We start from the raw sequence: 27,291 nt of genomic DNA on the forward strand, positions 1-27,291 counted from the left end.
CAGGAAAAAAACGAGAGAGCAGAAGGACAAAAAGAACCTCCTCTCCTGGGTTGTGACCTCACCAGTTCTGTCTAGCGGAGTCTGGTTGCACAATTACACATCAATCAAATGTGCCAGTGCCGCCATACCACCCCTCAGCTAACGCACACATACGTTCCTAGAGCCCGACCCTTCCCTGACTGGGAAATCCTGCACATGCAAGCGACAAATATGGGATGCAGTCATTTGCTGGAGATCCACGGATGCACACGAATACACATACAACAAAACTATAGCTGTTGGCATGGATCCTATAGGATAGACAAACATGGGCAACCACCATTCACTGGAGATCCCCTCATATGCTGGAACATTGTGTGGTGAACAATCGGACCAGATTACATTCCAGGAGCCAGTTTATGGCAGAGCCCTTCCCTAAATGTCAAGGCAAAGAAGAGTGGCTCCATTTTGATTGGATCATGACAGGATCAACACAAACAAATGCCAAGCACAGCCATCAGATAAGCTGCTTGGACAACTACCAGATACTTCAGAAAGTAAAATCAAAAATATTCTTCAAGACCTCTCTAAGCAGCATTAACTTACCATGTGGCAAAAGTTGACACAAAGAAGCCACAAAGACAAATCTTTACACACAAACTTTTACTCCTAACATGGACACCAACACATCCACTTCATTTATGTTCACATAACGGTTTATATAAATTGCAGTTGTTCATTTAGCACAATAGTTCATACAAACTGAACTATGGTGGTATAAATGAATGCATATATAATATGTAATCTTTCAATTTCATGTTTGGTCTTTATATCTTCAGAAAAATTCCAAGAGTATTTTTGAAGATGTTTGGAAAAGGAGCAATGCATAGATGAGACTTTAAAAACATTGTTCTAACCATGTACAAATGTTCCACACAGAGAAGGGAGGGTGAGCCACACTGTGTGGGCCTCCTCCGATGTCAGCAGCCAATCATAACCCTGAAACAAGAAGCACCGAACTGAAATCTCCTCCTAATCAGGAAGGTATAAAACTATCCTCGAATTACCACTCCTTTGTCCTGAGTCCCTGTCCAGAGGGTCATTAACAGGATACACGTCAAAAATACCTTTGTTCTGGTCTCACTTTACGAGAGGTAATAACAGAATAATAATGAACATTCTGAATCTCTGGCCTGAGTGGTAGGATATGTAACAGAATACAAACCAACCAACGTGCTAAGTCTCACTCCATGAGAGAGAGAGAGGATAACAGATCATCCAACGTTCTTAGTTTCCATCCAAGATCGACCTGTCTCACTACAAGAGACTATTGCAACAGCAAGTTCGGAATACCTATACCAAGGAGATATCTACAGCGACAAGGTTTAGCTCTGGTGAGCAAACCCTCTATTCAAGATTCATGCATCTGCATGTTGCAGATGATGGATCATGCACCGACTTAAGGGCAGTATATCTGCATGTTCCAGATTGCAAGAACCCTCTTGGTGCTTCCAGGAGATCAGCATTCCTCTGCTCGTCCGTGCCCAAGTCTGTTAAAACGGAATCCAGCTTCTTCCCCACTGTAACGTGGCCCTGAGCCTCAGTGGAAGACATCACCATCACCGTCACATCGATCGATCAAAGAAAACGTAAATATCACTACTAAACCTCTTTCCAGAAACCTTGGCATTAGTGTATACTATCAGTTTATGATTATCTAATGTTCCTTAGATTGCATAACCTGTGTATCAAATATTAAATGAGTTATTTGTTTAAACAGAAAATGTTTAATTAACAGAGAAACAGCTATTTGTCTTTCATAAGGTAATAGTCATACTTTGCCTTTGCTACATCCAATTCAACCACATGAATTGTATCATCCTATGCACTTTTATTTACCTATTCATTTATGCTAACATTAAGCATATTAGTACCATCTTGTAGTTTTGTTAGTTATTCTTTTTTATGTTGATTTTATGCCTATTATATCATTGGAAAATACCAGAAAATATTTGAAGTAATAATAACAGTTCTACCACTAAGAGTTTTTTACTAAATTACAAATATTGTTTTTCTTTTTGTTCCAATCTAGATTCACCGTGGCTAAACGCATTGAAGCTACTGCACTAACTACTAGGTCAGCAGCTCCAACACATTGTTTTTTCATTGTTGTTGACATTTCATAAGGATTTTCTGTACCTTTTAGAACATCTCACTTTATTAAAAAGAGATTCAAGTTAACAAAATAAAAGTAGAGAGAAAAAAAATGCATTGAGTTGTTGCCATTTCAAAAAACAACCTCACCTCACCTTGAACACATTGAGAGACTGAGGCTCCTGAAGAGCTTATGATAAATTTGTTGGTACGACTCCCAAACAGACACCCTCCTCTGACCTCCGGGCCCAGCCACACAAAGAGGTTCTTCCTTTTTTTTCCAGAAGCTTCTGTGACGGACGTGAAAGTGGGTTGAGAGAAGAGAGGAGTGTATAGAGGGTCCTGAGAGAAGCACTAAATCACACAGAGGCCCACATCACACACAATCAATAACAACACATCAGAGACAGATAGAGAAAAAGAGGGGGGAAAAATGAGCAAAAAGCTCATCCCTCAACACAATATGATATTTCCAGGCAAAAGCAAAAGCATTGCAAAACTCACTAAACCTTCCCGAAATAAACGACCTCTCCTTCCGCATACACACGCACACACAATTTAACTTTCTCAGCCTTCCAATTGCCCTCTAACAATAAGCAGCGCCCCCGTTCTTCCCCTGCACCTAAATAATATTCACCATGATAAATGATGCCATAACTCCGATATCCACAATCAATCTGGCCTTTAAAGACACATCCATCTTGTGTAATGTTGATGGGGGACTCAGTCAAACGGAGAGACGTGACTGCTTTGCTGACCTGAGAGTGGTGGTGGTGGGGGGGACCAGCGGCCCCACTGACTGATGTCTGTCAGCCCACATCTGGCTTCAAAAATAAATTAGGCTTATGAAGACAAATGAAAAGCCCTGCCCCACCACAGAGAGGGAGGGAGGCAAATATGAAGGGAGGGTGAATGTGAGGAGAGGTGGAAGGGAGAGAGAGAAAAGAGAATTTGTGAAAGGAAGATCTGCAACCTGCGGAGAGAAATTTTCATCTAAAAAGGAAAGACCTTGCTCTAGCTCACAACGTATTAAATATTTTTTTTTTAATTAATTTTATCTTCCTTACCATTTTTAAAACTTGAGGACAAGAGCTACAGAACAACCAACAAATTAAATATCAGAAAAAATATTCATATTCAAGTGTAAAGGTTGATATGGATTCGTAGGATCGTTGAACTGATGGGGATGGTGGTGCATTAACTGCTAAGCCATGACTTTAAAAGTTCATGTTAGTTTTATTGTTGTTCACATTTAAAAAACTTATTTTTTTAAAAGGATGTCGATTTATAACAAGGATGTTATCAATTATAGAATTAGAATTTCATTGGATTCATTGGAACAAATATTCCTATTCAGAATAAAGATTTGTTTTTGCCACAAAGATTTGTACTCAGAAAAAATGGGGAGTTGAGAATGATGGGGAGAAAGCAAGTAACTAGATTGACAAATGATGCAAGCCAGATTCAAATTCACATCACCCACATGAGCACTGTGGCCTAACGTGACAGAGCACATTAACCGCCAAGCCCCGGCTCCAACACTTTATTCGTTCTCTCGGAAAGAGACTCAGAACAAATATTCTTACTCCCTCAGAAGGAAGAATCAAACTTGGAACAAAGATTCACACATGGAATGAAAATGTTATCTCAGAACAAACATTTGTACTTGGAATGAAGATTCGTACTAAGAACAAAGATTCACACTCTCATCTGACATTCATAGATTACAAACCAATTTTTCGGATTGTGCGCAAGTGGGATTTTCTCTCCGTCACTGTCTCTGGGTGATGAGCGAAAAGATTTCTGTGATATTCTTTGCATCATTAAATGTTTAGAGCATGAGAATTATTACACACCACAAATTCAGAACTCATTTAAAGGGTTGAAGGTTGTCTGCAGATCGCTGGAACCCAGCGTTCAGAGTCTGTGGAATTCATCTATTCCTGCCCCTCAGAGTGAGAGATAGAAATCACATTTTGAGTGATTGGTGAATGTGCTCTGTAGAGAAGTACACAGTGGTGTGAACTATATTTGACCCCTCTCTTTGCCGCTCTCTCTATCTCAGCTGGTGCAAGTAGATTTAAGAATGAAGTTTGATCAAAATGAAGAATGGATTCCAATAGAGTAAAGCTCATACAATAAAAAATATCTGAGACGTTCAGCTGCACTTTATAGTTTATCACTTCAAATACACTTGATTCTAAAATAATTAACATGGGAATCATTTGAATGAAGTGTTACTGCAGCAAAACAACTGAAAACAGCTCTTTAAATAACAGTATAATAAACAGTAGAGGGAAAATGTAGGTCTTTTTTAAAAAAGAGAGAGTGAGACAAAAATACAGCAAGTTGCTGTGTAGATGACAGAAATATTACAGGCCCATTTTTTGGCAACAGGCAAGCAGTGAAAAAGTGGGAGGGAACTGTGTGTGTGAGAGAGAGAAAGAGTGAGAGAGTGGAAGAGCAAGAGAGAACAGAGAAATGGATTATGTGTGTGTGTGTGTGTGTGTGTGTGTGTGTGTGTGTGTGTGTGTGTGTGTGTGTGTGTGTGTGTGTATATAGTGGATAAGGGGGAATGAACTCTCCCAGGCTTTGTCATATGAGTTTTCCCAAGCTCTGGCCCCTTTGATAAATGACACATGTCATTCTGTCAGAGTCTGACAGTCCAGCTGGGAGGGCCTCTGATGTATGGCCGCACTGCAAAAGGAAATCAGGCTTTTCTGGCATGGACGCAGACCATGCCCTTTATATAAGGTCCCTGCTTTCCTACACGACAGCTTTTTTTCTCGTTCTTTTCTCCTCCTCCTTTTTTTGAACGCGAAAGGAGAGCCTTTTATGAGCAGAGACAGAGCTGAATTTGCAGATTGATTTAAGGTTTGTGGTGGGGGAATAGCAAGTGCAGGTCAGATGGATTATGGGTAAAAAGCTTTAATACCACAGCTCTGGGGTTTCTCTTTACCTGAGAGGAAACAAAAACACAAATATACACACAATGACACTCCTACTCATCTACCGAGCTGTAATATGCTTGTAGAACTTCACCTATTCTTGTTTAAAGACATCAAATAGAGATGCGATTCATGTCTATTCGTGTCTCTGCTGAATACAACCACACATCAGAGGAAGTACTACAGAAATACTCAAATCAGCCTCATTGTCTTTACAGCTGTGACCTAAATTTAGTGTGAGAAAAGAGGATACTGTGGAAAGGAAGAGAGAGGGAGTGAGGGATGGAGAGAGTCCTTTAACTTTGCATTTTGTTAGTAGACAGTTCGCAGGAAACGCAAAAGGGAAGATGGAGGAAAGGCTTTTGAGTCGCTCAAAAACCATTCACTCAGATGATTCACAAACACATTCTTGCACATTCAAAAGGCCACGTCCACACCAATATGTTTTTGTTTGAAAACACATTGATTATGCCAAGGTTTTCATTACCGAAAACATAGTTTGAAAATGCTCTCCATTACTGCATTACTTCGGAAAAGTCATAACGTTAGGAAAATGATTAGTGTGGATGTGACCTAAATCTGCAGATTTTTGAGGGGAAAAAATACGTAAATTTCGGCAGAATGGATTTAAACAGTTTCTTGTAGCTCAACTGGTAGAGCAAGGCACTAACAATGCCAATGCCATGGTTTGATTCCCAGGGAAAATGCAAACTGATAAGTTGCACTGCAAATCACGTTAAATGAAAGGGACTACCAATTAGGGCTGGGCGATATGTAAACAATATTTTATCGATAATCGCCTTTAAAAAATAAAAATCTGTGAATATTTTTTATTTGTTCATTTTTCTATAAAAAAATTTATTCATTTATAGAAACACTAAAAACACATTTCTAAATTTTCTTTTGTCCATTCTTAAAAATAGAATAAAAATGGTGTTTCCTCAAGCACATGTCTTTGTGTCTAACAATATTTCTTGGAATGTGTCACTCTGAGACATCTTCCAGATCCCCCTCTTGTAGTTGGTAGATCAGCGAAATTACCAGCGAATGAAATACCTGCATTTAGACGAGGAGCTTGTGAACTGAATTCAGCCTTGTCACATTTGGCAGGTGACTGGTTCTAGTTTAAAAAAAATGGGCTACCGTTTAATACATTTTGTGACTTCCCAGATACATGGATTTTCCATTTCCCAATACTGTCAATCATTGTCTGTCAATGAGTGTCGCAATCGTCATCTGGATATTTGTAAGATATCATCAATATCCGATAACATTATCTTACACCCAGCCTTACTGCCAATTGCATAAATGTAAAAAGCGTTAAAATGTGTTACACATTTGGTGAAGGTACTAAAATATTTTTGGTTGCTGAAAATGTAATCAAAGTCAAAATATTAAATAAACGACAACACAAGCGGACAGAGCATCGTAGAGCTTCGCAAATGACAAGCATTCAAATCATCAAAGCTTTTAGTGAAGTTCTGCAGGCTTTTCAAAACAACAAAACATATGAAAGTGTGAATATTTTAAATGTCTAAATCTGCAATCCTGAACTATATACAGCCAGTTAGTTACAATCAACAGACACCTTCACACAAAGAAAAAAAAAAGGGCTGACATATTTTAGTGACAGGAACAGACAGACACTTTTCAGCTCTTAAACAACAATAACAGCACAGAGGCAATAAATCTGCCACCGGGCTCAAAAAACACCTCGCACGCACACACGCCATGAGACTGACACCAGACAAACAGGCGGCAAGACGAAAAACAGAGCAAATCGTGAAGCGATGGCAATAAAGTTGGGGAAAAAAATCACCACCTGGACAATAGTTTAGGGAAAAACATACACATAAACTCTGTCAAATGGACCCTCGAGGGCGTGGTGGCACTTTCCTGACTACCTTGGGGTCGTGAACTGTGGATGACCCCGGGTTTGATTTGTGATGGGTTAAGAGGAGGAGAGAATGGTGTGGCTAAGCGAGAGAAGAGTATCATTAACCAATGAGTGATTTGTTTCAGACAGTGCCCCCCCCCCCCCCCAAGCACTGACCTAGAGCAGTGTCCTAACACCCAGCCTAAGAACTTCTATTCAAATAAAAATAAAAAAAATAAAACACTGCCATTTTGACACACAATATCTCCCCCTCAGCCTCCAAAGTGATAGTTAACACCAACTCTTTCAAAACTAAATTGCGACTTTTTGGTGCAAGAAACCTTGACTAATATTAGAAGTCAAGATTGGGAAAGAATCTTTTTTTTTTTTTTTTTTTTTACAAAAGTGTATAATACAGCCCAAAAACAGGTGTCTATCAGTTAGGCATAATAAGAACAGCTGCAGTTTTCTCCTTCGATTTCCAGAGAATTCACCTCGTGAAGCAGCAAGGTATCTCCCCCCATGTGCAGTACTGATGGACGACACTTGAAACAGAGGTATATTTACATGAAAGAAACGACACCTAAGTATTTATGACCCGTCCTTGCTGAGGCTCATCACATGGCGGCTGCTCTGACGGCTCTAAGTAGGGCTGGATTGTGCTGCCATAACCAATTTAACATGGAGACGGTGTGGTAGTGAAGAAGAGCTACACACACATACACATATGCACACACACAAAAACATGCCAACACACACATTAATACTAGGTTTCAGCAAAGCACTGAAACCGCTTCCCTGCTTCCTAAAGACTTCCCTGGCACATTCCTGATGTTTTTGCAAAATATGATTGACACATTGTAATGTTTTGATCTAGAACCGGTTTAGGCCTAACTGAGATATTGAACTTGTGAAGACACATGTCATAACAATCAAGCCTTTCAATCTGGTCTGAGATTCAAGGGGTCTATTAGCTCACTGATTATGTAAACGGATAGTGCACCCAAAAATACAAATTCTCACATCACTCCAAACACATGATTTCTGTCCTCCATGAAACACAAAATCAAAATGTTCATACTGCACTTTTGGGAATGACAAGTGTCCAAGTGCTGCCAAGCTTCAAAATGTACCAAAAGCACCCTAAAATGTAGCATTAAAGTAGCTCATACAAATTGTGCATCATAAGTGTTCTGTAGACATACAAGAGATTATGTGAGAAAAAATTAAGTAGTTGCTTACTCTATCTTCTTTTTATGGTGCTTTTCTGTCCTTTTTAATACTTGAGGCCCTCGCCACCATCCACTTTCGTTGTATGGAAAAGGAGCATTAACAATTAACTAAACCTCTCCTTTTATGTAAAAAAAAAATAATAATACAATTATATAGATCTGGAATGGTATGTACTATACCTTTAATTATTCCCCATGAACACATGCTTGATAGGGTTTGTCTTGCTTTTACAGTGCCTAAATCTGTTGATGGAAGAGTAAATATTTGCATTTCTTTTTTTATGCCACCTGACTTATCTTCTGCACTGCACATTTGCTCATCACATCTTTAAAGTCGTAGTTTGCAAGCTCACAGACTTTTGAGGCCGAGTAGAACAGGTCAGCGATCAATGATGCTTCCCTCGGTTAAAGTTCCACCAACCGCATGTCTTTCAGTCAGCTGGACAAGGTTAATAGCTGATCCTCATATATGTGTGTGTGTGTGTGTGTGTGTATGTGCACATGTTGAAGTCTAACAGGGAAGCATATGGCTTTTTTTCTCCTTTTATTAAAGAAAGTAGTGGCCAGTAGTGAAGAAGGCCAAAAAAAAAAAAAAAACAGGAAGGGGAGGGGAAGTGGGGGAGATCTGAAGAGGACACCCCCCCACTGGTTTCTCAGACACAAGATTCAGTGCAAGGCTTAGTGGTATGATTGACACTGTCTGGGCGAGTCAGTCTCCAAACAAGCTTTAGGCCTCTCAGAACATGTGGCATTTGGCATTTGAATGTGATTGTGTCCAAATCACTATAAATACCTATAAAGTTGAGTCTGGGAGACAAGTCAAGATATGTTCACCCATCTATTAACGGATATGAAGAGGATTTTACTGCAGTTCATGCCCCACAGGGCTTCTGTACATGAATTAAATAATATCCAGACTTTTCTAAATATATTATAGAAATATTATAGCTATTCTCATAGCCACATTAGTTATTTTAAAATGCAAATCAGCTGTGCATGGATTTATCAAAGCGCCTAAAATATAAATGTAAGGATTCATATTTTAGGAGATTGTTCTGAGAGAAGATTGAATATATAAGTCAAAGAATGGGAAGTATATAAAGAGAGTATGCTGGGAAATATATAAAATATTTATATTTTCTATCCATTCTGTTGCCGATATAAATGTTATTTTTAATAGCAAAAATGTTCAAATTAATTTTTCCATTTTAAAATGGAAAGTCCATTTCAATAAATCTATACAATACTCCTGCATCAATAGTTTTTTTGCATAATCAATCCATTAAAATGAAATATAAAATTTTGATTTTCTGGACTAAAATATTTTAGATTTTTTTTAAATTCATGTAAATGCTTTAGTTCAACTGAATAGTAGCGGTATGATTTTTACTCATTCGGAGCCACATATGCAAATAATGTGACTGTAGCTCAACTTTGTCCAGTATGTTTACACATTTATAACCAGACCACAACCAGCCTCAGTGTTAACTGGAGTGTATCACAACCCTTCCTAAACTGACATCCTTCCCTCACATATTTGATTACGCTTTGTGTCATGTATAGGCTACTTTGAACAGACAGATAAAGACTGTAGCTTAACAATAAAAAAAAAAACTTTTAGATAGATAATAACTGCACATGAAAACATACTGACTCAAAAACAATTCTTGGAAGTATCTGTGTGCATTTTTTATACTAAAATGTTTTGGTAAAATAATGTAGGTAAATATTGCTGTTTATTACTAACTATTGTAAAATTGGTGCATATTAAGGAAAATTAAAAATTGTCTTTGCATTTAATTAGTGAAAACCTGTGTGAAATTCTTAACTTGCTTTTTACTGGGTTTAAAATGTAACACATTTCTTAAATTAAACATTTTGAATCTACTTTGCTATAGCCCTAAACAGCGATGATATACAGTGTTAGAGAGAAAGTTAGAGAGAAATAAAGAGCAGATGACCTGCCTGTTGTCCATCTAAAAAAGAAACAATGCCACTTTGCTGTTTATTTCCCCTAGATGCCTTATCAGCACCATAAAACTGGGGACAAAAAGAGAAAAATTATATTCATTACTTTCTATCTTCCTATCAGCTAAATAAAACATTTCTCCACCCGGACAAAAAAAATATTACTTCTAGGAGCTAGTAGCTATTGTCTATATGTGCTGGCGGGCTTTTATCAATGACTCTAGTAAAAGTGACCCTCTGCAAGAGATGGGGGTGACACGGAGCTCTTTACCTAGCTTTAGGGGTGATGGACTGCAAATGTGGTCTTTAAGACTGCACAAAAACAAGCAATGAAAGTGTCAGGGTAAAAACACAAGAAAGTCGAGGCGTTTTGTGCGACCATTTGAAAGTGGCTCGTAAAAATGAAGGCAAGTCTTTATGAGAGCGATCCGGAGCAGTGCATTATAGGGCTCAATGAGAGTGTCAACACAAGCTGGAGGCTTATCTTTATCCACTCATTGTGTGTCCAGTGGCTTAGTGCTCATAGAGGAGAATGGTAATGCCGCTGATCAAGAATGGAGGGAGAGGGACCTCTGGTCATACATACTCACATCAGGGGAACTCAGGGATTAGGTTCTCTTTTTAGTTCCTTAGGGCAAGGGTCACACTCGAGCAAACACGAATCCCTCTCTTGAACGAAAAAGGACATAATCCACCACAATGCATGGGAAAGAAATGATTTCAACTGGGAATTTGTTGTCACCTCACCCTAGCACATATGCATGGTTTATTTACACAGGTGATGCAATAACCCAGTTCTTATTCAGCTAATGAACACACAACATACAGTGACACCTGTATGAACTTAAGGGGAACTGACTTCATACAAGTTGGTTTTAAGAGAAGTTAGTTTTGAGAAAAGGGCTAGAAATATTTGTTTGCAGTTGCCCCTCTGATTTGGTATTTTGTTAACTATACTATGAAATTCTAAATTGTGAAGTGTCCGAATAATTTAGGGGCCACTGTAAGACAACTAATAAATACAAGAACACTGTACATTTTAAAATCTGTTCTCTGCAGTATTCCATCTTGTGCCATCACACTTGTTGCATTACTATGAAGACATCCACAAAGCAAGTGATGATGACTTAAAGTTAAGCATTAAATAACCGCAGGCTTGAAAATAACTGTAGAGAAGGTGCAGCATTCCTTCACACAGACATTACCCAGAAGCCTCCTATCTGGTCAGCCATAATTCTCGGTAACCAGGAGCACCTTCCACACCAAAGCCATTAATTTAGCTGAAACAGACCACGACACCTCACTAATAATCTTGCCTTTTACAAGCCCCTCTCTCTCTTACACATACTCATACCCTATCAGCATTCATCCAGGACCTGCCTGAAATTAGGCTGTATTTCAACCCCCACAAAGGTGTTGTGCATGTTTGTGTGTGTGGGTCTGTGTGAGAGGACCTAAGAGGGGCCTGTCTCTGTAACGGCCACAAGTGATGGAGGGCCCAACAGGGCCACTAAGACTGTGCACTAAGATTGTTCTAGACCTCGGGGCCCCAGAGGAAACATATATCCACCTGGCAACAGGGCAGCATGCTATGAATGTGTGTGTGTTCATGTGTGCGGGCAGATCTAATCAAGCGCTAATAACAGCACAGAAGTCGTCGTTGGCCCTCGTAAATCAATGTGCAAAATAATTGCTAATACACTGGTTATCGATTAGCGTTGGGGCGACTCATTTTCGGAGGCTATGGCTAGGAACTAACAAAGTGACAAGGGTAAAGTGTTATTTCTCTACTGCGTAGACAGCTGGGCTGCACAGAGGACTGAGGCAGGCAGTAATTCTTAATTGACACCTGTCAGGATAATGACTGCAGTCCCAGCTGCTGCGGGAGAATTTCTCCCCACTTCTGTTCATCTGTCAGCTCTAATACCTTTCTGAGCACCACTCCTTTCTTCTCTCATTCTCCTTTTATTTTTTCACTTCCTCTTTTTATCTCATGTTCTGCATCTCTGTCCATCGCCGTTCCTCAACTAATTCCTCATTCTCCCATTCTTAGTCTCGATTCCAAGGCCCTTCCTCTGCTAAATGATATTCAGAAGTAATTTAATCTCAGTCAGCATTCACTTTCATTGAATAGGAAAAAAAAACAACATTTTGACATCAAAAGAAAATAATCTGATGATTTCAAGTCTCATATAAATGGCGTTTTTCTTGTGTTGACAAATGTTTGATTAAGATGATTTTTGGTAGTTATAAGCATGTTATTGTGCATGTAAATACACTCATTGGCTCAACCAATGTCGAGAGTTTAGGTTGGGACCGTCTCTTTGTCCGACCAATGGAAGATAGGGGGAAGTGCTCAGGAAACCTGTTTGAAAACATACTTAAAAACAATTAAAACAATTTAAAGGGGCTTTCAGTAGTTCTCTAGATAGTGTTAGCATTCCTCTTCTTCGTGTACTTTAAGTACCGATGTTACAGTGGTGTTAGATGCTATACTGCCATCTTTCAACGTGGATCAGTATGATCATCTCTGCTGCACCCATCAGGTCTGGAATATCATTTGCATCTGGAAAATGTCAGAGATTGAGGTCATTTCTAAAGTTATTTATTACCCCTATAATATAATTGCTTTGCCTAAAAACAAGCATCAGAAATCAAGTGAACATGCTTCTACTGTTAAGGATAGATTATTATTGTCCCTCATATCAATAATCTTTACATTTACATTTATGCATTTGGTAGATGCTTTTATCCAAAGCGATTTACAGTGCAATTATTACAGGGACAATCCCCCCGGAACAACCTGGAGTTAAGTGCCTTGCTCAAGGACACAATGGTGGTGGCCGTGGGGTTCGAACCAGCGACCTTCTGATTAACAGCCCTGTGCTTTAGCCACTACTCCATCTTTGGAGACGATCTACATTTCACGTTATTTCTAAAGACAGTTATTACATTAATTAGAAAACTGTTTAGCGTAAAATAAACCTAAATTATCAGCGATACAGAATGCTATGGTAAAAGATTATAATTGTTTTTGATGTTCAAATTTAACATGTCCATAAATACAAAATTTGAAAAACTTGTTTTATTTCCAAGCAAACAACATCATGGTTTACACAAAATCCACAACAATCGCTGTACCAAGCTACTTTGCACTAAATGAATGAAGATGTAGATGCCTTACTGTTACTGGTGTTTACTCTAGTTTTTTTTTTTTTGTCTTTGCCAGTCTTTCTGTCTTCTTGCTTGAAGCAAGTTGCTTCAGACCTTTTTTGCTTCTTCAGCAGTACAGCTACTGGATCTCCTGTTTTATCCACTGTTAAAGCATGATAAATAAGTATGTTCCCTTGTGTTCAGTCTCCATGACAAATTTCTTGTGTGTAAGCATACTTGGCAATAAAGCTCATTCGGATTTTTCTCTCTTTGTGTCACCAAACAACATGTTCTAAGCAAAACCAAGTGTATCTACACAGGCGGGAGGATTCTCTTCTTCAATGTTTAGTGAAAGACCACGGGTCATGTGATTTTAACATAGCAAAACACCTGCACCATGTAGAATAAAACCCTTTTTATAGAAAACTATTATGAGTCCAGTCTTTATCTCATGTGAGTGTACACTATTTGGATCAAATTTCACAAAAACACAAATTCATTTGTTAATGTGTAAAACTTTTTAAATTGGCTCCAAACTACAGAATGCATCTTTAAGACAATAAAGCGAAGTAACCAAAGGATGAAAAAAAAACTGTTGTTTCTTCTTTCATCTGTATTTTGCTGGTCTTTTGTGTTGAGGCAGGCAGGATATTTTGAGTCCAGAGAATACAGTGGTTTGAAGGGAGGAGGAAAAGAAAGTCCCAGGACGTGTCTACTCTGAGTTTGAGGGGGCTTTATGGTGTTTACTTAACATCATCAAAGAGCTTCCATTCGTTTCATGTTAATCTGTCAAAATTAATGTTGCTAATACAAGATGTACGCATGACCGCACGGCCTGGCTGCATCATCCATAATACACCTTGCCTTTTTTGATAAACAATGTCAATCGTTAAAATATCATGCTTGCAAGGGTATCTACAGTGTTCCAACACCTTTTGTCTATGAGTTTCCATAATCTTTTCAGTTGCTTGTGATTAATAAATGATTTTTACACAATTTCTAGCCATTTAAATATTTTTGAGCATAACTAGAACAAAGATCTATTTTCACAATTTCTATGGTTGTACAATAATAATTATGGTTAAAATATGGTAACTGTAGTAAAGCCAAGGTAAACTGGAATGGATAAAGTTGTTGCGAGAAACCCCCCAAAAATTTGCGAGAGAACGCAAAACTCATCGCGATGGAAAGTCAAACTTTCCGGTCGATATTCGTATTAAATCTGTGATCGGCAATCACACATTGCAGGCAATCACACATACACTGCTCCTCTAATGAATGAGTGCTTTCTCAGCCCTTGAAGCATGACAGAATGGACTATGGAGGGTGAGTTGTTGGCAATTCTAAGCATTCACAAATTTAAACTTCCAGACATGATGTAATTGAGATGAATATGCCAGTTTGTTTTTAAAAATGTGTAAGAATTACATGTGTATGAATATTAATTTGCCCATTTTCTAAAGTCGCTAAGGTAGTTATTCGGACTCGTTGCACAGTGAACAGTAAAAAGATATAGAGGCTGCTAACAGGTTTAAAAACAAATTAAACAACAACTGAACATGCAAATACATGATACATGACGTGAGTTGTGACAAGTACACATTGTGTTGAGTGATAGAGACTGTTTGAGCAAACATTAGTGCTTATAACTTTACTCTCTTTAAAATGAGCGCTCTGTGTCAAAGACGTGCACTCTTCAGGTGCTCTCAATATCTCATCAGTCACTCATCCCAATTTAAATCAGATTAATGTTGGTCACAATACCACTAATAATCAATATAACTGTTTAACCGTCAATAACGACACCGCATCTTCATGCGTTTCCTTAATAATTAGTGATTTGTGTTACAGCAAATCTAAAAAAAAAGTACACAGACCATAGATATTAATGATTTCTCACTGGATCAGTTTTAGAGCTTGTTATTTTTGAATGCATCTCTGTGGTGTGTGAAGCTTTCATGTTTTTACTGGTTGTCAGTATGTCACAATGGAATTTTGATATCGACAACAGAACTATTCATAACCGTTTCATTATTGTTGAACTTGGGCCTGTTCAAGTGTAACTGTTTACGCCAATTTTAAGTTGAATTGCGAAATTATTTATTAGTTTTTATAGAATTATTTTTTTGTTGTGACTATTCAAGTCAAGCTGTTTACACCAAGTGTATGTAAGATATCTATTCATTCATACAGAACTGGAGTGGATTGTGATTTATTTTTGTACCTGAAGATTAAAGTTATAATAAGCTATTACACCATTCTAAGTAGAAGTTAATTTTATATGTGAGTTTTATAAAAATGCTAGCTGCACTAAGTTAAATGCATAAAGATGAAGACATCTTTTAGTTACTTTGTTTACTTGGTTATTTTTTTAAAACAAACAAAAAAAACAGTCAGCAGCTCTATTATCTAGGCAAATATTATTGGATCAGGACTCGGTATAGGCAGATATTTAATATTTAAATATCGGATTGGGATCGGGGGCCAAAAATGCTGATCGGGACATCCCTATGTAAAACTATTGAAAATTATTTCCATTTTCACATAGACATTTCCTTAACTTTCCTTTACTTTTAGATGTCTGGAAATAACAATTAAATTTTTTTTTACTGATGTTTCCGAGTTTAACAAGTAGAAACCCCGTTTCTATAAAAACACCAAACTAATCAGCACACCAAAGAATGTCACAAACTCTCACAAAAGCACCATCCTGTTCGGGACGCAGCACGCTCCTCAGATCGTACAACACAAACATCAAAGCTCAAACTCCTGCTGGCCCATTATAAACATCGGTGCAGATCTGTTAGCCATGCGTTTATGTTTTATCTGATGAGGATGTATACAGCACACCATGAGGAAAATGCCACACTGGGATGAGAAAACTCTGGCCAGCCTCTAAAAACACCCCATCCTTCCTCTGGGAAAAAAAACAAAAAAAAAAACTAGGTAAAGCAGCAACAGATGAATGTGAAGCAGGACAGAGGAGGCAGACGTGGACTCCCCTGGGTACATGTTGACCTCTGTGTACTCCTCAAGCTTTGAGATTCCTGTTGCTGGGTCATGACTGCAGCTTTTCTCTCTTTTGTCTCCCCCCCCCTTTCTGACTCACTGTGGACTAAATTAGCTGAGAAATGAAACATTGGGGATCAAAACAAACAGGGAGAGAGAGAGAGAGAGAGAGAGAGAGAGAGAGAGAGAGAGAGAGAGAGAGAGAGAGAAAGAAAGAAAACCACAGCTGGCCCTTTTGATAGTTTTGAGTCTCCATAATGCTACAGTACCTCTAATCCAAACCTCCTCGGGTGACACATTAGCTTTTTGTGGTCCCGTGTGTACTCTTTTTTTTAAACTGGGCGTTCAGTAAATAGCAGTGGACATACTTGCTTTCTCACACACAACATTCATGCATACACACACAACACACACATAATGAACAAACCTGGAAGTATTCTTAATTTAAGACTCTGCAAAACTGGTAGAAACCAGATAACTCCCAAATGTGTACAAGCTCATTAAACAGAGCTGTGTTTACCGCAGGCGGCTCTGGGCTATGTACCGTCACACACTTGGCTCGTGCGAAGTCGCAACATATTTTCATTTTGATCCACTCTTCCCATAAAACCTGTCATCGATTTTCATTACTCAAACTCAACCTCCACGTTCTCGGAAAAGGGGAGCGGCGAGCTCGAGAGTTCAGAATAACTGGATACTCTTTGATTTCCTATAGGCCACTGACTTGATCCCCATGTGAAAATTAATCTATTAGTAGTAAGTGGTGGGTCCCAACATGAATATTGACTAAATGGGTCAATGTCACCTGTTAATGACATGAAAGTGGATGAGTCTACCCTCCAGTGAAGGCAACACAAGGTGAGCCCTAATGTCATGCTGCATATTTCTGTTAACATCATTCAGAAATAGTGCAAGGTTTTAATTTCTTTGCCATCATGATAATGGTTGTTGAAGAAAAGGAAACATATAGACATGGTATGTAACATCTAAATGTATCCAGTAGTCTTATTTCCATTATTTGTACTGTACATATAAAACAAATGGTGTCTGTCAATCCCTATCTCTATGAAAATGAATACATCCCAAGTTGAGAAATGATTATTCTGAATATGTTATATAGCTCACCAGGTATGACAATGAATGCATAAGAGTATAGCTTAGAGGCACTACGCATATTTAATAGACTACAACCAAACCTCAACGTTTTTAACAGTTCAATAAATCTGCATTTTGAAAAACTAAGTCCGTGAAAGCTGTTAACCTCCTACTCATGTTACAAAAACACACAAAATCTTGAATTAACTGTAACAGCACTGCATATAAATAAAAGCACATACTAAAGCATCTGAAAATGCAGCTCCCAAAAATAGAGATATAAGGCAAGCATGATTCCATCACCCCTCAATTTCTGACAGTTTTTTCAGATTTCACAAGCGTGCTAGTGCGATTATTGTCAGCAGGAGCGCGGTGAGTCTGTACACTCAGAGCTTGAATGCTAGTGTGACCAGTGACACAGAACAGTGGTATGTCCATCAACACGGAGATGGTATGATGGTGTGTTTGCCGCACGCCAGGTCTGATTGGCTAATGCAGGGGCATTCTGATTGGCTGCCTCAAATGCTTTCTAGGCCCAGCGGTGCGGTTAAGAGCCTGGATTACTGAGGTCATTAGGCAGCATTGCCACGGTGACGTGATTAGTCAGGTAGCAAAGTCCATTTGTCACCTGCACAAGAAAATTGAGTTAATTCAGCACTACAGGCTAAAGAGACTGTATAATATCAACTTGATTACATCAAGGCAGCTGCAGACCTGACACTTCGCTGAATTTGTCAGCTTTAATCGTTAGAGCCTGTCACAAATCCATCAGGAGCTCAGATAATTAGGGTTCCTCCCTAATGAAGCCAGCAAAGGAACCTTTACCTTTATGTCTGATAATTAAGAAGCCTCTAGTGCTGAAGACTGAGCGTGTTTTAATGACTGCTCATGCTGGTTCGTCCCTTTACAAATTTTATTTTTCTTCTTTCTAATGTGACTGTCTGTGTTTTTTCGAATCTGAATCTATTCTCGCATGTGAACTTCATAAAAACATATGATTTTAATTGCTTTCCTTAAATTTAGCACAAAAAAGCTAATATTTCAAATAAAACCGCAATAACATCATAAACCCCTTTACGGCTGGTTGTTCGTTTGTGCCTCAGCTATCCGGAGGTGCATGGAATGGACGCAAACCGAGCATGTCTATCTGTGTGGGAGGTTGTGAAAACACAAAACCAAATGAAACCTAGAGCAGTGGAGATATACCACATTCATTGCTTGAGTCCTCCCCTGGCTCTTCTCTCCTAGAGCTCAAACTCACAGACACAGTCTGTGCTCTACATGGGAGGCCCATGTCAGTTTCAGAGAAAAGCCAACAAATAAATACAAATGACTGCAGCAGCCCAACACAGAGATGGACACTCTGATCCCACTGCACCAAAACGACCTGAACCGAGGGGCCAAGCTCACAGCCGATGCACGTAAATCACTCAAGAGCAAACAATGGCAATGATAGCAACCTAATCGAGGCAAAGCCATCCGTTAAAAGAGGTGGAGCATAACGGAAGGTAGAATGCGTGTTTAGCCTTCACGCTCGAACACATATATATATTTGTATTATTATTGGAGCGATGATACTGACCCATTCTCATTGTCAGAAGTAGGATTTGTTTTGTTTTTCTGAATCAATAATTGGTATGTGTTTGAAGCACTCTGTTCCTAACATTGTTGTTTTGATGGAGATGGGAATGTGTTTGCGCTGGGAATTATGGAAACAACGTGCCTGCCAACTTTGGAATGACCATTAAAACAAATGATGAACATGCCTGTCAGAATAGAGAAAATTAAATCAATATTCAGCTGAGGTGGAGGGAGCTGATGGCTTGTTTTTGTGGAAGAGCTGCCAGGTCAGATTACCAGGCACCATCTCACCTCTTTGAGCTTTCGAACTCCCCATGTCAGTCTCTCTACGGCAGCCCAAAGAGCCAGGAAGTTTTAGAGAAAGACAAAGACAAAATAATTCCTTCAAAATACTATTTCTCTTAATTTAGCAGAGAGGTAGTGAATTTGAATGAATAACAAGTTTTGGAAAACAGAGATGGAACATGAAGTATGAATTGCACTTGTTAGGTGTGAAAACTAGAAAAAAAAAAAAATAAATCAGCCTTGTGTTTGGCATGACTGTTTTTCCCTCATGTTTCAAATATCTGGGCCTAATTCTGAAGATCTGTATTTTGTCAAACTCTGCTGATGCTTGAACTTTGAAAGAGAGAATGGGCCTGTTAGTCACAGAGATTTAAAAAAAAAAAAAAAAAAGGAACAAAAGCAACACAAGAAAAAAAAAGAAACTGAAAAGGAAAAACTGGAACTCCCTTAGTGCAATATACCACAACACCATGGTTAAATATATTATGGCTGTTTTTTGTTTTGTTTTTGTTTAATCAATCCATGAGAAACCCAATCAGTGTTCGTCACAAATCAGAGATGAAGTATTTTCATCTAGATAGTAGATTTAAAAATAAAATAACATAAATATCAGACCTCTTTTGAACATCAAAGAGCACAGGTACATTTCACATTAATAAATTGAGCAGAGAGGAAAACATATCTTAGTACTGAGGCCATACTCAATGACATCTATCAGGGAAGAGATGTTCTTTCCAATACATTTTGTGCTCTCGACACGCCCCAGCAATCCCTTATCCCTCTTTCCCTGTTTCTCTCCCTCTCTTTTTGAATGACTAAAAAATAGTACTGTATAACCCCGCCGAAGAGTTTCCTCTTCCTTTCTCTATTTTCCAGCACGACGGGGGCAAAAGTTATCCTTTGAGTGGCTGTGGCCGCACGGCGCATGCGTGTTTCCATGGTGAATGATTTACTGATGTTTATCAGGAATGAATAGATCAAAGGCGCCCACATGACAGGCGATCAATCAAGCATCAAATCAAGGATGGCAATCCGCATCTAAATAGAAGAACTGGAGCACTTTGAAACTCAAATTTCACTCGAATATATAGGCCACGGTAGAATGCTAAGTTTTAGTTCGACAACTTCAAAAAAAGTTATTGCGGCATTCTTTGGAAAACTGAATAGGGTGCATTTTAAGAATACTTTGATCCTATTTATTTAAAAAATATATATATATATATATATATATATATATATATATACACACACGTACGCACACACACACGTAATAATAATAAAGTTAGAAAAATACTGAATACAATTACCTAATTTGGTATATTTAAAGCATATAACGATGTGTTAGACGTATTCTCTGTATTCAAAATGCATGTTCTATATTAAAAATTATTCATACACTAGAAAGATCCATGCATGCACCGCTTACCTGAGGATCGCCTCGGCGCTTGCTGCTTTCTCCGCGGCATGCTGTCGTCCCACTCCCTCCACTTGACTTCTCATACAGAACCAAAATGCCAGTTACGGGGGGAAAGAATCAATTTAAAAACTGTACTACAAAACATGTAATACTGCGTTCCTCTTTTCTTCAAAAGCAACCAGAGTCTGATTTTTATTTATTTATTCCACCTCTTTAAAAAGTCAAGATGCAAAGTCTAAGAGGGGTCAATAGGTCTTGAGATGGTGTTGCTTTTTCCAGACCAGAAATGTCTGTAAAATAAAATGTCACGTGAAGGTGTAGCTGGCCGACACGTCTAAGAAGTCATAACATGATTGCCAAGAGCTAAGATATATCTCCCAGTCCAGTCTAACGGCACAGATAGAGAGAGAAAGAGAACGCGTCCTTAGCTGTTCCTTACTGCCATCCGGATTATGGCAACACTTTGTAGCAGATGTTCATCAACAAACAAACAGTACAAAACGGAAGAAACTTCCACAGTTATGTAGAGCCCGTCCAGCTGTATTTCCGTCCTCTCGCTCCCCTGTTCGCAGGAAACCCTAAAGAACGGGACGAAACGAAGGGAAGAGAATGAGGCAGACAGGAGACAGTTAATGTCAGTCACAAAAAGCTCAAACGGGGCTCGCGCTCAGTGGGCATTTTCACCGGATTAAATCCCCAACGCGCGCGCCAGCGGAGAGTCTCTGTGCTCGCGCTCCTCCGGATATTCACCAACACTGTCCGTCCATGCTCAGGGAAAACATGTGGACAGTTGATTTGGCCAAGCGTGACGCGTTTACTACAAAGCGATATATCAACAAAACGCACTCTCTCGCGAAAATGAACGTGAGCGAATTAGTCTATAGAAAATGAAAAACTCCAGGGAGTAAAACGGGGGTCTTCGCTGAAATATGTATCGCGCGTTCAGGATGCGTGAGCAATTCAGACAGTCTCAACTGATAGACAGACACATCGAGTTGCCTTTCCTGCCTCTCTCTCTTTACTCCACCCCTCCGGAGCGTCACTCTGACAGTGAAAACCCACCTGTCAATCTTTTTAAGTGTTCTGTTTTTCCCCTCCCCGCAAAACAGTATCGTTTGAGAGACTAGGAACTGCCTTTTTAGAGAAGACATCGCTTGTTTCGGTACTGTCCATTCAAAACATATCAATAGGCCTACAGTTTTATAAGAAAAAAAAAGCGAAAGCATTATTAAATTACAGTTTAGCCAATAATTAACTGTTTGTGTATAGCTATTGGAAATTACTTGATCAGCGTCGTATCATTATAATAAAAAAAGTTGCCCTCTCTGTGGGGACGTCACGCATAATAAACATAAATAGGGGGCGTCCGCTTCAACTACTTGGGTTAGGCTACTAAAAACGTACATTCTTGATATCACTGTCATTTCATTATTTTAGTTTGTTTGCTTGTTTCAAAGATGTTTTACGAAGATGACGAGAAATATATCAGATGTTCCAGACGAGCGTGTGCTATGGGGAATTTCTTTGCAACCTTTTTTCCATCGCCGAAAAAAAAGACAGTTGGAAGTTACAGATTGATTCGTTCCACCTTACTAGGAAGTGAACACTTTGCACGGGAAGGGGAGGGACTCCTGGAACTAGTTGAGTATGACCGTAACAAGCCTCTCAACAACGCATACACATTACTTATTCATCAATTGCAAAACAGCCACAAATTAAATAACGAGACTACGGTGTTAGACATTTGAGATCCGATTAGGTAACAAACCGAGATAAATCCAACGCACTTCTTCTCCTCGGCACTTTGTTGACACCAGTGTACCTGGCAAACGCTAAATTCACACTTGAATATCAACTTTGTTTTTGTCTTTATAGCAGCGTTGATGCAATGTCCACTCTTTCTGTAAGTTGGTGAGTGGGTGTGCTTTTTAAAGCGCACGAAAGGGGATCACGAGAAACCCGAGTGAATTTTTTAAGGGTGGCCTTGACGCGCTCTGGTCGCCTGACAACAGCGCGCGATGTTCCTTGTTTCTAACGGATTTTAAGGTTCTTCCTCGCGCGGCGGTTCGGCGCACGCGTCCTGCTCCATGCACGCGAACACGGGAATGCTGCTGTGATTTGAGCGGATAATATAGCCTTTGGACCGACGTGAGAGGTTTTTACTCTTTGAGTATCGCATCTCGGTGAGTGTACACATTTGGTACATCGCGACACACTAAACGCGTAAATGCACGTATAATTCGGGCTAGAATATTACACCTAACCAGCAAAGTGTTGATAATTCTGCACCAAATGGTAATCGGACGCTAGGTTGAAATGGGTTTCTTACCTTTGACGTCGCTGCGCATCCTTGAGCTATTGCCAGTTGCAGTCTAACTGGTCATTTATGCCGTACGCCTGTCGGTAGGGGCTAATAATGTGGAAATATGTCCAAGTTCCGCCCCAACATCTGTCCATCTATCCATCCTCGCGACTACCCCGATCAGCCTGTCGCTGTTGATGGCTCTTACGTCACCAATCTCCCATCAGAAACTCATCGGGCTCAAAGAAGCCAAGATTTCTCCCGCTACAGGGCAGGAGTATTGCTGGGTTTAAAATGATGCGACTTTACGCTATTAGTGTGTGTTTACCTCAGATCTCCCTCTGTTTGAGTGCGAGGCAACGGTACAATGATAGTTAGCTTGTCATATTTAAATAAACTTGCTTTAGAGAGAGACGCTGCACTATCGGTAAAGTTCACACACACACATACAAATATATAATTATACATACACACACTAACATTCCACAGCTTTGCAACCTTTATGCAACCAAATTGTATTTTTATTGTATAATTACTATTATTTTGAGAGCAAATATATGTTGCTTACTTTAACGGTTTCTGACTGAGAGTGCTGGTGCATCCTTTAATAGAGTGTAACAGTATTACTATACAATATTCTATACTATAATAATAGTATGTATTGTATTACAGTCCCACTGAAAATCTCTTGCACTTGTTTTATGTAAGTTTGTTAGAAAATGAGGCTGTATTGTGCCTCTTTATTGAGTTTATGTCAGTAAAATTAGTGGTCTGGTCTGAACGCTCTTCCAGTTCCTTACAGAAATAATGTTTGATATGTATCTTCGTCATGAAGTTGCTCTTTCTCTTTAAATATGAAGCTTTACATTAAATGTTGCTACACATATATTAATGAAAATAATTACTTTACATGCAGCTATAATAATGAGTATGCACCATTATTTCCACAAAATGTAGATATTAAAAAGATGAATCAGAATGAGCATACCATGGCATGTTAAAATGCACATTAAATGTTGTAGTTTTTTTATGTCTCAGTTTTACACTGTCTACTTAAGGAATTGCAGATGTAAACAGAGGGAGATTTGAGGTGATAGGCTTTGAAGTATTTTTTTTAGGTGTAGCATGTCACATTGCATCAACAAATTATGATTCAAATTGCTTGTATGCCACACGAGGCGGGATGCTGTCATGTGTCCTCGGACATGTATGGCAAGATCTAAATGTTTATAAACAATAACATGGCATGCTGTCATTACTGTATTTTTGAGTGGGGTTACTCTTTAGACTGTCACAATGACAATATTTTCTTAGCCATAAATAAAATTTAAAATCTGTGTATTTTCACAAGCTACGTGGCATGATCACACAGTTGTCTTGTGTGTTGGAAATACACACTTGCTTATCGTGAACTGTGTTTGGATGTACTTGTTTTATGGAGTAAACATTTACGAGCAATCATACCTTTTATCGTAAAAATTTAATTTACAGACTCCTCTTATGTGAAGTGCATAAATGTGTAAAGCATCTTTTTAGGCAAGATAAATTGCAATTATGCAGCAGCTTTTCTAAGCAAAATAGGTTTCCTTTGTACATCATGTGAAAAAGTACTCTAACCTTGTATGTTTCCAAAATGTTTTTTCCTCTCTTTTAGGTGATGATGCCATTCTCTAAAAAGGACAATATTGCAACCAACAGGTCAGAGGTCAGCAATACTTAGTTGTTTCAAATGATTGGATTTTGGGGAATTGGGCATTCCAAATTGTGGAGAAAAGGGGAGAATATACCCCCCAAAAATAAAATTTATAATAATTGGATATTTTTCTCTCTAACTTTAAAATAATTGCAGATTTTTTTGCAATTCTCACAGTTGAACATGAAATCATCAGATGTTCCCACTGATAATCACTTGGGCATTAATGTCAGTACTGCAAAAATTGTAATCATACTGTACACTTAAGCACGGCCACCCAGTTAGCGTTAATACTCCAGATCGGCTCTGTGGTGTAAACCTTACATTTGTAATCACAGTCATATCCATTTTACTTGGCGCCACTTAAATTAGTAGAATTATTATCATAATCTCTAGTAGCACTTTTATACTGAAACCATAATTGCAATCCTCAGTCGCTGGAAAAACTGTTGTTTTTACCACTGACGCTTAAGCCTTTGTGGCTTTGCTAATTATGGAACTTTTTTACATTTTACTGTATTAATCTAATACAAGTTTGTGTTTTTCACTGTTTATTAACTTTAAATGTTCGTATTAATGCTTTATAAAAAATGGCTGATAATTATTTTGTTGTTATTTATAACCATGTAAATAAAGGAGAGTTCACAAAGTTATTTGTGGCAAGCATTTTAAATTTTACATTGTCATTTTAATTGCTAAATATGACTGTGCTAAAAAAAAATACAGGGAAAAAAAAAAAAAAACAATCTCAGCAACTCAAAAGAGTGCAAGTAAGTTTGATATTACTCAAGTCTCTTAAGTCAGATATCTATTTTATCATAACTATTCCTTTTATATTATGGATTTTCTTTATCATGAAAGCAGGAGACACTTCTCACAGTGCATATATGTGAAGCTCTTGATTTATATATATATATATATATATATATATATATATATATATATATCATCTTGAATCAGTGACTGGGTCAAATGTATTTTGTGCAGTCATTGCCAGACGAAAAGTAAGAATATATAACACAGAAATAATAAAGAGAATGCATTTTCTGTGACGAATCTTGAAATCCATCAGATAAGGCAGGATAATTAAAATGTCACATTCTTCTGGAGGAAAGAGGCCCATCACATCTTTACATAACTCATTACTTCTGTACTTCCGCTAAATGCTGATTGCAAAACATATTTGATGAATTGAGACTCTGACACGGGATAGAATCAACCTTTTTCAGTCTATATTTTTTGTGATATTTTTCATCCCTTCAAATAATAGAAAGCTTATGGTTTGACCATTTATGATGAATAAATAAATATTTGTGATTTAATCAGCTGTACACATTAGATGATTAGGGAGCAGATTTATTATGGACTGTAAGCCACAACAGATTTAAAGTCATACTGTTGTGCAGTTGATTGTATTTTAAAATGCATATTTGCTTTTTTAAATATAGTTTAAATGCTACTGAGGCAATATATTGATATGTGATTAGGTGCATAATATACATTAATCATAAATACTCAAATTTTTATTTAGGTATCTTTATTTATGCAACAAGTCATGGTATCGTTGTTTGACTAGGGCATTTTGGGACTGACTGGATCAGTATTTAGATGTCTATCAGGACCTTTTCAGGTTACTTCATCATGTTTGAATCTGGTTATTACCTCATAAACGTCTCTTCCTGCTCTGCTGCACCTCCAACATTCAGGAGGGGGTTCCGTTCCTCAATCCTCCCCGCCAAACCCACGCATTTGAGCAGGAGTTAAGTGACACAGTTCACATTTGAAAATACCATCCTCCAACATGAACTCCGCTGCCTGCCATCACACCACTTTTGTTTTCTTTGACACATGCGGTCTCCTTCCAATTAGCATTTTTCAGCCATTAAAGAGGAGAGAGGAGTGCTGAAATGTTTTCTTATTTCATTACCACTGACTGCACCTCTTTGATTGGTTGCAGAGGGAAATGTTCTGTAAAAACATCATTTTCCATGGAATCTCTGAAGAGTGTGGCCAGACAGTGCACATAAACTCCTTGAGTCATATTTAAGCATAAAGGATTATTGGAACGTCTCTCTCAGCGCTTTATTGACTGGATGAATTGTTATAAAAAGTGAAAGAAAGAGCGCAAAGACCGAGATTAGACACGAGAGCTACATACCGTGATTTATATTCGGTTTTTAAAATGGATATTTCCCCTCTTTACACATCTTGTCATTAAATAATAAAGCAGCACAGCTCTGTCAGTTTTTATTTATTTATTTGTTTGTTTGCTCCCCAGGTCCTTTTTCACACTGTAAAAAGCAAGGGAAAGATGGTGAAGCGATACAAATGTAAAAAAAAAAAAAAAGCACTTGGTTCTTTCATACTTCCAACCCATAATTATTAAGATGTAACCATTTTAGATCAAAGATATGCATGAAGTGCCTTTGATAATGTATGGTTTTTAAGAGAAACAAAAATAGGATGTTTTTTTCCGCTTCAGTCAAACTCATAGCCTGAGGGTTTCAGTTAGAGAGAGAGAGATCTTCTCAATACTGATGCAACAAAGAGAAAAACAGCCTCTTAAAGCTACTCCAAGCGCTCTACTTCTGATGCTCAG

At 38.4% G+C, this 27,291-nt stretch overlaps 1 protein-coding gene across 2 annotated transcripts in view; it reads right to left on the bottom strand.

Annotated features, from left to right (window-relative positions):
• LOC127650762 (teashirt homolog 1) overlaps window positions 1–24,664 on the bottom strand; it is a 48,959-nt gene extending 24,295 nt beyond the window's left edge. The window contains exons 1-2 of one of the 2 annotated variants that reach the window (XM_052136389.1): window positions 23,027–24,664; window positions 20,707–21,275 (exon numbers count right to left, since the gene is read on the bottom strand). In XM_052136389.1, the coding sequence (XP_051992349.1) occupies window positions 20,707–20,746 (40 nt within the window). In that variant the 5' untranslated portion in view covers window positions 20,747–21,275; window positions 23,027–24,664. Of the gene's footprint in view, window positions 1–20,706; window positions 21,667–23,026 lie in introns of those variants that run through there. The other variant, XM_052136388.1, reaches the window with a different exon arrangement.
• Window positions 24,665–27,291: the final 2,627 nt, after the last annotated feature.

The sequence above is a fragment of the Xyrauchen texanus genome, chromosome 10 (genome assembly GCF_025860055.1).
Source record: "Xyrauchen texanus isolate HMW12.3.18 chromosome 10, RBS_HiC_50CHRs, whole genome shotgun sequence".
In the NCBI taxonomy this organism is placed as follows: domain Eukaryota; kingdom Metazoa; phylum Chordata; class Actinopteri; order Cypriniformes; family Catostomidae; genus Xyrauchen; species Xyrauchen texanus.